Source organism: Kogia breviceps, chromosome 16, assembly GCF_026419965.1.
Source record: "Kogia breviceps isolate mKogBre1 chromosome 16, mKogBre1 haplotype 1, whole genome shotgun sequence".
Classification (NCBI taxonomy): Eukaryota; Metazoa; Chordata; class Mammalia; order Artiodactyla; family Physeteridae; genus Kogia; species Kogia breviceps.
The window spans coordinates 2,401,632-2,416,967 of NC_081325.1; the positions used below are offsets into that span (position 1 = coordinate 2,401,632).

A 15,336-nucleotide genomic window follows, 5' to 3' on the forward strand; every position below is an offset into this window, starting at 1 on the left:
GTGCCCTGTGCTGTGCACGAGCTCCCCCGAGAAGACCGAGCTCTTGAGTCATCAGTTCAGGGGGAGGGAAGTATGGAGAGCTCGCTGGGTCAGGCCAGTACACGACAGGACTGAGACTTGAACCCAGGTGGTCTACTTCCAGGGCTCATGTTTTTAAATTGTAATTCTTAAACCTGGTATTTGGGCTATTGTGTAAATTACATAATTTCCCTTTTTGACTAATAAGGAACTTCTATAGAAAGTCAGTTTACTTTGTATCCTAGTTAATGACAGCAAGTTTGCCAATAAATACATGTTATCTTACTTAAATATGTCATTTAGGATCCTGTCAGCTGCTAACAGCTGAAAATGATAGAAAAAACACACACAACAAGAATGTTTTATTATTTCCCGTAACAGGCGGTCTGGAGTATGGTTAATTTAACTTCCCAATAACCTCACGCTGGTTCAGCTTCTTTCTGATTCTCTTGGCTCTTCTCAAGAGCCTGCCCATCCTCATGATCCCAGGAGGGCCACGGGAGTTCAGAAGCTTCCTGTCGTTGATAAAACCTGGAGTCAGAAGGTTCTCAGTCTTAGGTCCCCTTTGAAGAGCAGGCATCTTTCCGGGACACATCTGCCCCAGGCAGACGCGTCCTCATTTCTCATTGGCCAGAAATTCATCACACGGGCCTGATGGAACCAGACATTAGGCAGGAGGGTGAGACTCTCCTGTAGCCTAGCTTTCGCGTTCGGGGACGCAGGGCAGCAGCAGGCTCCTGTGGAGGCGCCCAGCAGTGTCTGTGCAGAGTTCATTCTCCTGGCGGTTGGTAGGGACGGGGTAGTGACTTCCACTGTCTTCATAAAATTCTCGCACAGAGTTTTAGCGTTACATTTTTATATTGGTATTTTAGGCTTAATTATAACAACCTGTAAGCAACATTTAAGGACATTTATTAGAGTGTTACAGACAGCTTGAAAATAGAATTCCGTACTTTGAATTCTGAACTTTCTAACCTTTAGAAAGCCACCGTCTATTATTAGAATTTTGCGGTCTCTATAAACTAATAAAATATGTTGTCTTAATCCCAGGTTTTACTGAAGAATATGATTTTGTAGACAAACCTATACTGTGAAATTTATTCCTGTGTTCTTTTTAAAAGTCCATTTGTAGAGAATTAAGAGAATTGATGTTTACTGTGATATATTTGTAGTAAAAGTTCATTTAGGCAGTGATGTACATTCAGAGTGTTGTGTTTTATTGAAAGAAAGTGGTTTTAAAACAACACTGATGTTGTGTTTGAAACATGGCTGATCTGGGGACACTTCATTTGCTGCTAACGAAGTTAGGGCTTTTAACTTCCTCACCTTGTTAGAAGTCTCTGTGGTGAGTGGGGCTTCACTGGCGGCCCAGTGGTTAGGACTCGGTGCTTTCACTGCCATGGCTCCGGGTTCGATCCTTGGACGGGGAACTGAGATGCCACAAGCCACACGGCACAGCCAAAAAAAAAAAAAAAAAGTCTCTGTGGTATCTATTTGGTAGTAAATAATTTTTCTCTCTTTTATTGGGTCTTCAGTCTTTCTGACCATAGATAAAGTTTTCATTTGCCGTAGAATCTGCTTTTCTTTGGGGATGGTAATGCAACAGCATGGCCCTAGAGTTACCTTATCATGTGTTCAAATCCTGGCTTTGTTACTTACTAGCTGTATGATCTCAGGCTTAGTACTTAACTTTCTTTCTTTTGTTTTTTTGGCCGCCCTGTGTGTCTTGTGGGATCTCAGTTCCCTGACCAGGGATCGAACCCATGCCCCTTGAAGTGGAAGCACGGAATCCTAACCACTGGACCGCCAGTACTTTCTAAACCTCAGTTTCCCTGTCAGTGAAATGAGATAATGATAGTACTTGTATCAAATATTCTTATGAAGATTAAGTGACATAATTAGGGTAAAGCATTTAGCTCAAAATTAAATTACACTTATGCTAAATAAATGTTAGCTATTTTTACTATTATGAATAATTATATAATGTAGTTATTAAAAACAGTGGCACATTTATTCTTTAAGGCCACTTACGTATTTGTCTTATCTGTGACTTACTCTTAAAGTTTATAAGCACATGATGGACAATGTTAAAAGTAGATTAAATTTTGTATGTATTATTAGTGGTTGACTGATTCAAAATATACTTGCTTTTTTCTTTAACAGTCCAGAAGAAAAGATAAGACAATTAGAGAAGAAAGTAAATGAGTTGGTAGAAGAAAGCTGTATTGCGAACAGTTGTGGAGACTTAAAATTGGTGAGTTCATAAACTGATAAGATTCAAGATTATGAAGTGTGTGCATATGTATCTTTATGTATATACCTATATAAGCACATTTATAGATAAATACTTTCATTTTGTTGTGGACTGGCCTTAGAGTTTTCACTGAACTAATTATTTTGAGAACCTGCAGTTGTAACTCTGCTTCATAAACTCTGAAGTCAAAACAACTGGCTGATTTTGTAATTTTTCACATTGGTCATTTAAGGAGGGGAAAACATTCCAGTGCATCGGTCGGCTAAATGTTGTAGCCTGGTGGACTGCCGAACGGGACGCACTGGCTGCTGCAGGCGGAGCCCACGGCCCACAGACAGCACTGAGGGCTGGTCTCTCATTCAAGCCTGACTGCTCTGAAGTATTTTGTCCTAAGTAAACTGCAAAGTTGTGGTTTGCTTCCTGGCCGTCCAACTCTGCTGCTTTATTTTTTAATTGAATCTTTTCTCTTAGTTTTCTTTGTTCACATTACTTTGGTCATCATACCACATAAATATAATTTCTGTGACTTAGTTATCAGATCAATGAATACCATTAGAAGGATTCAGTATAAGCTACTTTTATTGCTCGCAGAACCTGTGCTTTTTAATCTAGTTCTAAAAAAAAAAAAAATTCCATGTTTAATTAACGTGACTGTGGTCAGTCTCTCAGTGGAAATCGATAAAAGGTTCTTGGCATCCTGAGTAAGATCTGAGCGAAACTAAGGATCTGTTGTCATTGGGTAGCAGTTATCCATGATCCATGATCCAATACTTGTCTGTATTTTGAGCATCCGAGAAGCCAAACAAATCCACCTAAATTCCTACCTCATGAGATTGAATTAAAACACCAAAGATTCAGGAGTTGGGAGGAAAAAGGAAGTAGATAGACATGGTCAGACCGAAAGGGGGTGGGAGGTGAGGTGATGGAGAGCCTCGACGTGGGACAGGTGTGCTCCAGGTCTTAGCCCCCATGCTTCCTGTTCTTTCCCAGAGAAGACACCTGGCCTTTCCATGCGGGAGGAAGAGCTCCCGTTTAAACAATAGAAGGGGAGTTTATGGTAGGAGCACACGGGGCGTCAGGGAACCCAGGGGTAATGGCAGCCACCCCTGCTTCCCACAGACACTTCCCGAAGGCACCAAATTCCGTGTGAGTGCTCAAAGGAGTTTACACAGTATACACTTGATTTCAGGCCTTAGAAAAGGCAAAAGATGCAGGAAGAAAAGAGAGAGTCCTGGTGAGACAACGAGAACAAGTTACAAGTCCAGAAAACATCAATTTGGATTTAACTTACTCAGTAAGTATGAAGTACCTGTTGAGTACAATTATCTTGGCGAGAATTTATAGATTCCAGAACTCTTATTTCTTTTTTGTTTCTTGTTTTCTCTTGTTCTTTAAGCATTATTGGACTTACGGTGCCCAGAATTAGATTAATAATACTCTTTAGTTCATGGGACCACTCTTATCTTTGGTCTGTACAGTGATCTTCTTTAGTTAGTTAATTAGTCATTTTTAATAATGTAGTAAATATTTGTAAACCTACCAGCCAAGGACTCATGAAGATTGTTAATATTTGGGTTCTATTCAGGGTGGATACTTTAATGAGATTCATTTTGTTTTGTTTTGAGGTATAATTGGGATACAGTGTTCTGTTAGTTTCAGGTATACAACACGATGACTTGATATTTGTATATATTATGAAATGATCACCACAATAAGTCCAGTTAACATCCGTCACCAAACATAGTTAGAGAGGTAATGGGGTTCTAATTTATTTATTTATTTGTTTATTTTGGGCTGCATCGGGTCTTTGTTGCTGTGCATGGGCTTTCTCTAGTTGCCGCGAATGGGGACTACTCTTGGTTGCGGTGCACGGGCTCTAGGCACACAGGCTTCAGTAGTTGTGGTGCGTAGGCTTCAGTAGTTGTGGCTTGCAGGCTCTAGAGCTCAAGCTCAGTATTTGTGGCTCACGGGCTTAGTTGCTCCATGGCATGTGGGATCCTCCCGGACCAGGGCTCGAACCCATGCACTGGCAGGCGGATTCTTAACCACTGCACCACCAGGGAGGTCCTGATAATGAGATTCTAATGTGGACTTTTTGGTCTGTGATTTTGGAGAACTTCAAACTAGGTGAATAAGATAATGTTCTGTGAGGTGACTAGGGGGAAAAAAACAGCTAATTTCTAGCAAAATTTATTCAATTCTGAAAAGACACTTCTTTGATATTTATACTGCTGTTTAAAAGGGTGTGTTTTCAGTAGGAAAAGTCTTCATATGCTAAACAAGTGGAAAAATGGACATTAGAACTTAGAATAAGAAGAATTTTTATATGTTTACTATTTATAGCTAATTTTAAATTCCATGGGGTCTTTAGATTTGGGAATAATTTGATGATTATTTTTTTCCTTTAGGAACATAATTTACTATAACTTAATGGTTTGAATTATAAATTTGCATATAGAGCAGCAATACTATACAAATTAAGGTTTAAGGTATTCCACCTGATGTTTAATTTATATTTACAAAGAGAGTTTGGTCCACTATCTTCCTTATTCCTTTTATTACCAGCAATAGTAATAATACACATTTATTCTTTGTGGGTCTTCCTGAGATTAAAAGATAGCAAATCCATTAATTAGAAAGAATACATGGAAAATTAGGTGAAATTTAGAGGAAAGCTCCACCTGTCTTTTTTTAATAAATGTATTTATTTAATTTATTTATTTTTGGCTGCGTTGGGTCTTTGTTGCTGCACGCGGGCTTTCTCTAGTTTCAGTGAGCAGGGGCTACTCTTTGCTGCGGTGTGCGGGCTTCTTATTGCGGTGGCTTTTCTTTGTTGTGGAGCACGGGCTCTAGGCGCGCGGGCTTCAGTAGTTGTGGCACACGGGCTCAGTAGTTGTGGCTCGTGGGCTCTAGAGCACAGGCTCAGTAGTTGTGATACACGGGCTTAGTTGCTTCTTGGCATGTGGGATCTTCCTGGACCAGGGCTCGAACCCGTGTCCCCTGCATTAGCAGGCGGATTCTTAACCACTGCGCCACCAGGGAAGCTCCCACCTGTCTTAATGTTCTGGTTCATATTAGAATGCAGGGTGTTCTCTGTGTACTTCATTGCCTAATGGGTTGGGTATCTTGATAGAAGCATTTAACTTTGTTATGGTATTTTAATCTCTAGAAAGATTATAGGCAAAAGGGGCCTTCAATGATCATTATGTGTCTCTTTGCAATATTTTTTCCTTAGGTTCTTTTCAACTTGGCCAGTCAATATTCAGCTAATGAAATGTATCCTGAAGCACTAAACACCTATCAAGTTATAGTGAAAAATAAGATGTTTAGCAATGCAGGTAAGTGTGTATAGTGAGTTTCTCCAGTAAGTATAGTTCTTTTGTACTGTTAATTTACAATTTCCTCACTTTATGCTTTCTTATAATGAAATGATCTGTGCTCTGAGAAAATTCATATTTGTGATAGAGGTGCCCTGCTTAAAGATATGAAAATTCACATAAATACAATTGAAGAAATGCAGTTGGTATAAGATATATTGCCTAATAGTAAATGAAAACAGTATTCTGTATCACAGCTAGAATGAGCCATGGCAACCTACAGAACATGCTTTCCCTTGTATAATTATCCACAAGAGACTGTTGTTTATATTTAGCATTTATATTATGTAATTTTTTGGTCTCAGTATTAAAGTATATCAGAATATCATTTTCTTTAATATTTTATTAAACTATTACATCATATAGTTTAAACCAGGTAAGTGTACTCTTTTTATTCCTGAACTACAGGCATCTTTATCCTGGGTCCTGGGGTGGGCCCTATAGAGCAGAGGGAGGATGAGTATTACGGAGGTCCTATTACCTAGGACCCCCAAGTCCTGGTGAGAAGATGTGTGGGATTATTCGAGGACTAGTTGGAAAGTCTAGACAAGCTTTCTGAGTGGACATTGCATTTGAGCTGAGTCTCAAGTTTTGTAGAAACACTTTTTCTCATCAATTCATAAATGCTTACTGTAGAAAACGTGGGGAAAAAAGGATAAACTGTACATATTGGAGCTCTGGGAGATGCTGGAATAACGTCCAAAAGAAGGTCTAAGTTTGAATTATCTAGTATTTTTTAAGTCCCATGTTTTCTTAGAAGAACACAACTCCAGTTTTATAATGTCACTCTGTTGTTTTCTAGCCATGTTTCCAGGAATCCATCTGTCTTAAGCTCCAATTCCTTGCAGAAGTTTAGTGTGCACATACATGAAAATAGTATAACTGTTTTAAAGTGAGAATTTTAGTTAATGTCTGAAGTTTCATAAGTTGAGAAGACCTTCAAAAAATATAAATTAAGTTCATCTAAAATATCATAGAAAAAGTGAAAAAAGTAGATTATATATTCATTAAATTTTTTTTAATTAGGACGGTTGAAAGTGAATATGGGAAATATTTATTTAAAGCAAAGAAATTATTCCAAAGCCATTAAATTCTACCGAATGGCCTTAGATCAAATTCCAAGTGTCCATAAAGAAATGAGGTAAGTTTGTAAAATTTAAGTGTCGTTCTTCAGAAACAAGGTCACTCTTTTGACACGTTGCCAGCGGGCTGAGTGCTTTGTGGTATCTGTACATGAGAGGTGTTAGATTCTTGTTGTAGCTGTAGTACTTGGGTCTGTCCCCTTGTGACTACTTGGCATACATTTGTGTGATGCAAGTTAAAGGTTGAAGGCATAATATGTGATCAGTTGGAATAAAACTAAGCTAACGGGCCTATATAGGGAATAACGCTGCGGGCCATGAGCGCCATAATACGGCTTACTGCTAACACCAAATCAAACAGCGGTTCTTTAGAACATAGCAGACTCCAGAATGCAAGACTGGAAACCAAGACCTCCTTACATTCTTACTACAGCTTGAGAAGGGAAGAGTGAGAGGAAGGGTTACTGTTGAATCTTAGAAGAGGGGGGAAGAGGGGGATACTGGGATGTTTCCTGTTCTTACAGTATTTCAGGAGCAGAAACAGTAGATTACCTTATGGGCTGATTATAACTATGTGAACATAGGAGGGTACCAGGATACTTACTGGTCATAATTTCTCCTAGGCACAGTACAATGCCTCTGTGAAAGTTAATTTCTTTGTAAATGCCACTTTTCGCAATAATTTGTTTTCGAATTATGCATGATATCTCATTATCATCAGCAAATATCTAACTTATAGAACACAATGCCCTTGAGGTACTTTTAACCCAGGTGAGGCCAAGAATTTGAGCATTTTAGAAAAAGATAATAATATTATATAGTATATGTTAAGTGCTTAACAATCCATAATCAAGAGGTAGTGTAGTAATTAAGTTGAAGGAATAATTATTGAGAACAAGAAAGGTCAAGAAAGGCTTAACAAAGGAGGTATACTTGAGTTGGTTACTAAGTGAAGACAAGCGAAGGGGTAACATGTCCGACAAAGGGAGCACTGTGAGAAGAGTCCGGGAAATACTGTGATCTGCTCAGAGAATTAGGAGCAAAAGGATTTAGTTGAAACGGCGTTATATTGAGGAGTGGTTAGAAATAAGGTAGGATCACAGTCATTAGAATGGCTATAATCAAATATAGACAATAATTAGTGTTGGGGAAGATGTAGAGAAATTGGACTCCTCATATGTTGAGGATGTAAAATGGCCCAGACACTTTGGAAAATAATTAGGTTGCTTTTTTAAAAAGTTAAACACAAATTTACCTGATGACCAATTCCATTCCTAGGTATATACCCAAGAGGAATGAAATCATGTGTTATCACAAAGTATTGTACATGAATGTTTATAGCAGCATTATTCATAATAGCCAAAAAGTAGAAGCAATCCAAATGTCCATCAAGTAGTCAATGGATAAATAAAATGTGGTATAGCCATACAATAGAATACTATGCAGCAATAAGAAAGGAGTGAAGTACCCTTACATGCTGTAATATGGAGGAACCTCAAAAAGATTATGCTAATTGAATGAAGCCAGACACAAAATATCACATATTGTAACTCCATTTATATACAGTGTCTAGAAAGGCAAATCCAGAGAGACAGAATGTAAATTAGTGTTTGCCTGGGGCTAGAGGTGAGATCGAGGAATGACTGCAGGGGCACAGGTTCTCTTTTTGGGGTGATGGAAATGACAGAGTAAGAATGTGGTTATGGTTCCACAACTGTGTTAATATAGCAATAATTATTGAATCATACACTTAAAATAAGTGAGTTTTATGATGTGTAAAGTAAACCTCAATATAGCTTAAACAAAACAAAAAAGAAGTAAAGTGGGAAAAAAAAGAAGGAAATTATTTGTGGAATGTCTTGATTGCCATACTAGGGAGTTCAGACCTTTAAAGCAAATCCATGTTTATTTTTCTCTAGGATTAAAATTATGCAGAACATTGGAGTTACATTTATTAAAACCGGGCAGTATTCAGATGCCATTAATTCATTTGAGCACATAATGAGTATGGCACCAAACCTGAAGGCAGGCTTCAACCTAATTCTTAGTTACTTTGCTGTTGGAGATCGAGAAAAAATGAAGAAGGCATTCCAAAAGCTGATTGGTGTTCCATTAGAAACTGATGAAGATGGTAAATACATCTCACCAAACGTGAGTATGAAGAAGACTGTTATGTAGCCAGCTCCTGATTACCTGTGCTTCTCTGTCTCCAGAAATGAGAAAGTTGGAGTGGATGACATTTCAGGTTTCTCCCAGCCCTGTATTAATGTGTTTTATCATTTTCATTTGTTATTTAAATTAGGTTGACACCAGGGCTATTGAAATTGGGCTAGAGATGATGGTTAAAACAGACTGCACAATTTTATTCAAAAAACAAAAAGGAGAATCATAGGAAAAATGGTCATTCTTTAATGTTATTTTGTGTGGAGTCATACCCTGTGCACTTGCCTGTGTTGATACATCACAATGTATAGTAATGTCAGTTTCATAAATTGAACCTAATAGGTCTTCCTGATAGGGTGTAAGGGTGTCGCGGTATAGTGGCTGGCCCCAGTACTCAGTACTTAACTCTCCTTGTTCCTCTATATTTAAAATAGCACTAATTATAACAACCTACCGTGTAGGGTTATAAGGATTAAATGAGATAATGCATGTGAAATGCTTAAAATAGTACCTGGAACATAGTAAGTGCTGGGTAGATGTTAACTATTATATATAACTTTCATATTGAGAAAAAGTCATATATGTTGTGAAAGAAGTCATCTGTGTTTTCAGTAGGAAGTAGCAGTATGGATCATACTAAGTAATTGATGATCATTAAAGCATTTATATTTGAGTTAAGAATTTATAATATCATACATTTGTACTAACAGCCACACTTGTGTACTTGGCCCTATTCTTTCCAGCCTGACCTTGTATCAGCTGCTAGAATCTATGTTAGTTCCGTGGAGGATGTGATAGGTAATCAGAAGTAAGAAGAAAATGTTTACTTTACATAAGGGAAAATAGTTTAGAAAGATTAATATAGTCTCCATTTTATACAGCTAGCCTAGTGGTGAGGTTGATTAGAAATCTAGTTCTTGATTCTTACTTCTGAATCACTCATTTTTTTCCCCCAGGATGACCCACATACTAATTTAGTGATTGAAGCTATAAAGAATGATCATCTAAGGCAAATGGAACGTGAAAGGTAATATTTTGGGCACTTCATGATTAAAACTTAATAATGTAGTCTTAACTTCTGTGTAAGAGAGTTGAATATGCATTCTGATTATTTCTTTCAAAACTTGTATTCAATATATTTCTTGAATAGTGCTGTCGTTTCACCATTTCTATACTTTACTAGATTCTTTTTTCTCCTTCAATATAATCTCAGTCCTCATGCTAATCCCAGTTATTATTACTCAGTTACTCTTACTATTTCTCTGTAATTTGCTTTCCCTCTGGCTCTGGTGCAACATTAGAAGTTTGTTCATCCTACCTTTGTTCAAACATTTATGTCTCTGTGCATTTTTATCATGCCCCCCAATTAAATTTCAACTCCCGAAGACAAAATTCTTTTTATTTATTTCACTTCTTCCTTCCTCCGATATGGTACCTAGTCTCTGTCAAGTATGGCTTGTATCTTCTAATATTTATTGAATATGCAACAGGTATCTTAGAAGTTATATCACATCACAGAGGGCTCTTAGTTTGTTTTTTTTTTAATTGTGATAAAATACCCATAACATAAAATTTATCTTAACCAAGATATGTAATTCTTCATTTCAAAGGTAGTGGTAGGTGCATTCACATTGATTTGTAGCCAGTCTCCAGAACTCTTTTTATCTTCCAAACTGCAGCTCAGTACCCACTGAACAACTCCCATCCCCCTCCCCCGGCCCCTGGCAGCCACCACTCTGCTTTCTGTCTATGAATGTGACCTGCTCTAGGGACCTCATGGAAGTGGAATCACGGTACTGTCTGTTTGTGACTCACTTTTCATCCACGGTGTAGCCGGTGACAGGATTTCCTTCCCTTTTAAGGCTGAATAATATTCCATTGTGTGGATGGAGGACCCTTAATCTTTAGGATTTAGTTTAACAGCAAAAATTAAACTTACACTTCTGGGAAGATGGAGTAGATGTACTTTTCCATGTTCTTCCCGCTAAGTACAAATAAAAACCCTGGAAATTGTATGTACAGCAAAATTAGAAGAAAGGTAGAGACAAGAGGGCAGTTCATCAAGGGACCCGAGGGCTTGAGGAACAGCATGGCAGTGATTCCCCTCACATTGCCCAGACTTGGAGCTGAAGAAGCTGGCAGTCAGAAAGCCAGAGGTTGCATTTTTTAAAAAGGCTCTAAGAAAAGCCAGAGGACAAGGTGAGGGGTAGGCCAGCAAGACAGAAAACTTTCAGACAAATGCCACAGAAAAAAGCTGTGGTCCCATCCCCACACATGCCAGCAACAGCCAAGTGGGTGCCTAGACTTCCACCCTCCCGAGGCTGTAAGGAGACACTCAGTCCCCAGCAGACCAAGTAGGGAGCAGGACTTTAACCCCCAAGGCCCTTATGGAGCCCCACCGCTCTGACTCTGTGGTGTAGTGGACAGCACGTGGGGAGCCTGGAACTCTGCCCCACCCAGCAGTAACAGGGTGCTCTTGACCCTCCCTCCTGCGTAGTGTCAGAGGGGCCGTGGGGAATCAGGGCCTCGGTCATCACTCAGCCGTAACAAGGCCACCCCACCATGGTGTCATTAGGGACTGGGGGACGCAGGAACTCCCATCCCACCCAGCAGAAGCAAGGACCTCCTCCCACGTGGGTGTCAAAGCAGGCTGTGCGGGGAATATGGGCTTCTCCCCTTATCTGGCATGTGATGCGGTGGTGTCTCTTCTTTCCCTGCTGCACTGGTGTCAGGAAAGACAGCTAAAACAGAAGATTTAAATAAAATTCAGTCTTTTTATTTCTACATCACTTTTCTTTTTTTCACAATAAAATACAAAAGCATTCAGCTCTTTAAAGTACATCACTTGGGGCTTCCCTGGTGGCACAGCGGTTAAGAATCCACCTGCCAGTGCAGGGGACACGGGTTCGAGCTCTGGTCCGGGAAGATCCTACATGCCGCGGAGCAACTAAGCCCGTGCGCCACAACTACTGAGCCTGCACTCTAGAACCCGTGAGCCACAATTACTGAGCCCACGTGTGCCACAGCTACTGAAGCTTGTGCGCCTGGAGCCCGTGCTCCGCAACAAGAGAAGCCACCGCAATGAGAAGCCTGCACACCACAACGAAGAGTAGTCCGTGCTCGCCGCAACTAGAGAAAGCCCACGTGCATGCGCAGCGATGGAGACCCAACGCAGCCAAAAATAAAATAAATAAATAATTTTTAAAAATAAATAAATAAAATACATGGCTTGTCCAAATCCTCAGAATCAGGGTGAAAGTAGTGTTGAAGAGCCTGAATGAACATTATTTTATTTTTACTTTTTTATTGAACTGTAGTTGATTTACTATATATGTATTTATTTTAGATTCTTTTCCATAGGTTATTACAAGATACTGAGTATAGTTCTCTGTGCTATGCAGTAGGTTCTTGTTGGTTATCTATTTTATTTTTTTTATTTTTAAAAATGTATTTATTATTTAATTTTGGTTGCATTGGGTCTTTGTTGCTGTGCGGGCTTTCTCTAGTTGTGGCGAGTGGGGGCTACTCTTCATTGTGGCGTGCGGGCTTCTTATTGCGATTGCTTCTCTTATTGCAGAGCACGGGCTCTAGGCATGTTGGCTTCAGTAGTTGTGGCACTTGGGCTCAGTAGTTGTGGCTCGCGGGCTCTAGAGCCCAGGCTCAGGGGTTGTGGCACATGGGCTTAGTTGCTCCACGGCATGTGGTATCTTCCCGGACCAGGGCACGAACCCGTGTCTCCTGCATCGGCAGGCGGATTCTTAACCTCTGCACCACCAGGGAAGTCCCGGTTATCTATTTTATATATAGTAGTGTGTATATATATATATATTTGTTTGTTTGTTTGTTTGGTTTGGTTTGGTTTTGCAGTACGCGGGCCTCTCACTGTTGTGGCCTTTCCCATTGTGGAGCACAGGCTCCGGATGCGCAGGCTCAGCGGCCGTGGCTCACGGGCCCAGCCGCTCCGTGGCATGTAGGATCTTTCCAGATGGGGGCACGAACCAGTGTCCCCTGCATCAGCAGGTGGACTTTCAACCACTGCGCCACCAGGGAAGCCCTAGTGTGTATATTTTAATCCCAAACTCCTAGTTTATCACCCCCCCTTCCCCTTTGGTAACCATAAGTTTATTTTCTATGCCTGTGAGTCTGTTTCTGTTTTGTAAGTAAGTTCATTTGTATCATTTTTTTAGATTCCATGTAGAAGCAATATCGTATAATATTTGTCTTTGTCTGACTTACTTCACTTAGTATGATCATCTCTAGGTCCACCCATGTTGCTGCAAATGACATTATTTCATTCTTTTTTTTTAATGGCTGAGTAATATTCCATTGTGTATATATACCACATCTTCTAAAATTCAGTCTTATAATGTAAAAATGTCCAAGTTTCTTTTTCTTTCTTTTTTTTTTTTGGCTGTGCTGTGGCTTGCGGGGGGGTCTCAGTTCCCTGAGCAGGGATTGAACCTGGGCCATGGCAGTGAAAGCTTGGAATCCTAACCACTGGACCACTAGGGAATGTCCAAGTTTTGATCAAGAATCACTCGTCATACGAAGAACCAGGAAGATTTCAAACAGTGAAAAAAGAGAGTCCATAGATGCCAACACTGAAATGACAGAGATGTTAGAATTATCTGACAAATTTTAAAGCAATCATGATAAAAATGCTTCAACAGGCAATTATGAACACACTTAAAACAAATGACAAAATAGCCTCAGAAAAGAAATAGAGTCTTAGCAAAGAAATGATATAAAGAAAAACCAAATGGAAATTTTAGAACTGAAGAATATAACAGCTGAAATGAAAAGCTCAGTGGAGGGACTCAACAGGAGAATGAAGGGGAGCCAGGAGAGATTTGGTGACTGGAAGAGAACATGGAAATTATCCAATCTGAACAAATAGAGAAAATAGACTAAAAACCAAAATAACCAGAGCCTCAGGGATCTCTGGGACTATTACAAAAGAACCAACATTTGTGTCATCAAGTCTGGGAAGGAGAGGTGAAAGGGATTAGGCTAAAGAAATAATAGCTGGTAACTCCCTAAATTTGGCAAGGAAAATAAACTTACAGTACAAGGAGCTGAAGAAATCCCAAGGAGGCTAAACCCAAGAAAATCCATGTCATGATATATCATGATTAAACTTCTGAAAATTAAAAACACGAAGTCTGGGCTTCCCTGGTGGCGCAGTGGTTGAGAATCCGCCTGCCGATGCAGGGGTCACGGGTTCGTGCCCTGGTCCGGGAAGATCCCACATGCCGCGGAGCACCTAAGCCCGTGAGCCATGGCCGCTGGGCCTGCGCGTCCGGAGCCTGTGCTCCGCAACGGGAGAGGCCACAGCAGTGAGAGGCCCGCATACAGCAAAAAAAAAAAAACAAAACAAACAAAAAAAAAACACGAAGTCTTTTTTTCTTAAAATATTTATTTTATTTATTTGGCTGTGCCAGGTCTTAGTTGTGGCATGCGGGATCTTCGATCTTGTTTGAGGATTGCCGGCTCCTTAGTTGTGGCATGTGAACTCTCAGTTGTGCCATATGAGATCTAGTTCCCTGACCAGGGATTGAACCCATGCCCCCTGCCTTGGGAGTGTGGCGTCTGAAACCCTGGGCCAAAAGGGAAGTCCCTAAAATCACAAAGTCTTGTAAGGAGGCAGAGAAAACAACCCATAAGGGAAAAGCAATTAGAATGACAGTGGGAAAGTCTTAAATCAATAACCTAAGCTCCCAGCTTAAGAACCTAGAAAAAGTATAAAATAATTAAGCTGTAAGGATGTATGTACAGCACAGGGAATATAACCAATATTTTGTAACTATAAATGGAACATAACCTTTAAAAATTGTGAATCGCTATGTTGTACACCTGAAACATATATATGTTTCAGGGATTTTATATATATATAATTGATATTTTTCAGGTATTATATATTTTATATATATGTACATCAACTATACCTCAATTAAAAAATAAAGAACCTAGAAAAAGAAGAGCAAAATCAACCCAAAAGAAGCAGAAGGAAAGAAATAATAACAGAAATCATTGGCACTGAAGAGAGAAACAATACAGAACATCAACGAAACAGCTGATTCTTTGAATAGGTCAGTAAAGTTAACAGACTTCTAGCAAGACTGATGAAGGTAAAAGAGAGAAGACCCAAATTACTAGTGTTAGGAACAAAATAGTAGCTGTCACTGCAGACCCTGCAGACATCAGAAAGATACTGAGGGAGTACTACAGACAACCCCGTACACATAAATTTGAAACGTAGACGAAACGGACCACTTTCTTAAAAAATAAACCACTGCAACTCACCTAATATGAAAGAGATCCTTTGACTAGGCCTTTGAATGTTAAGGAAATTGAATTTATACGGCAAATCTCCAGACCTATATGTTTTTACCAGAGAATTCTAGAAAATGTTTAAAGAAGAATAAATATCATTTCCATACAG

The 15,336-nt window shown here is 39.5% G+C and overlaps 1 protein-coding gene across 15 annotated transcripts in view; it reads left to right on the top strand.

The window, feature by feature from the left end:
* Positions 1–15,336, top strand: part of IFT88 (intraflagellar transport 88) — an 87,570-nt gene that overhangs the window by 30,589 nt on the left and 41,645 nt on the right. For all 15 annotated transcript variants that reach the window (XM_067016407.1, XM_067016401.1, XM_067016400.1 and 12 more), the window contains 6 exons: positions 2,182–2,272; positions 3,462–3,566; positions 5,508–5,610; positions 6,676–6,790; positions 8,651–8,882; positions 9,851–9,921. In XM_067016407.1, the coding sequence (XP_066872508.1) occupies positions 2,182–2,272; positions 3,462–3,566; positions 5,508–5,610; positions 6,676–6,790; positions 8,651–8,882; positions 9,851–9,921 (717 nt within the window). The remainder of the gene's footprint in view (positions 1–2,181; positions 2,273–3,461; positions 3,567–5,507; positions 5,611–6,675; positions 6,791–8,650; positions 8,883–9,850; positions 9,922–15,336) is intronic.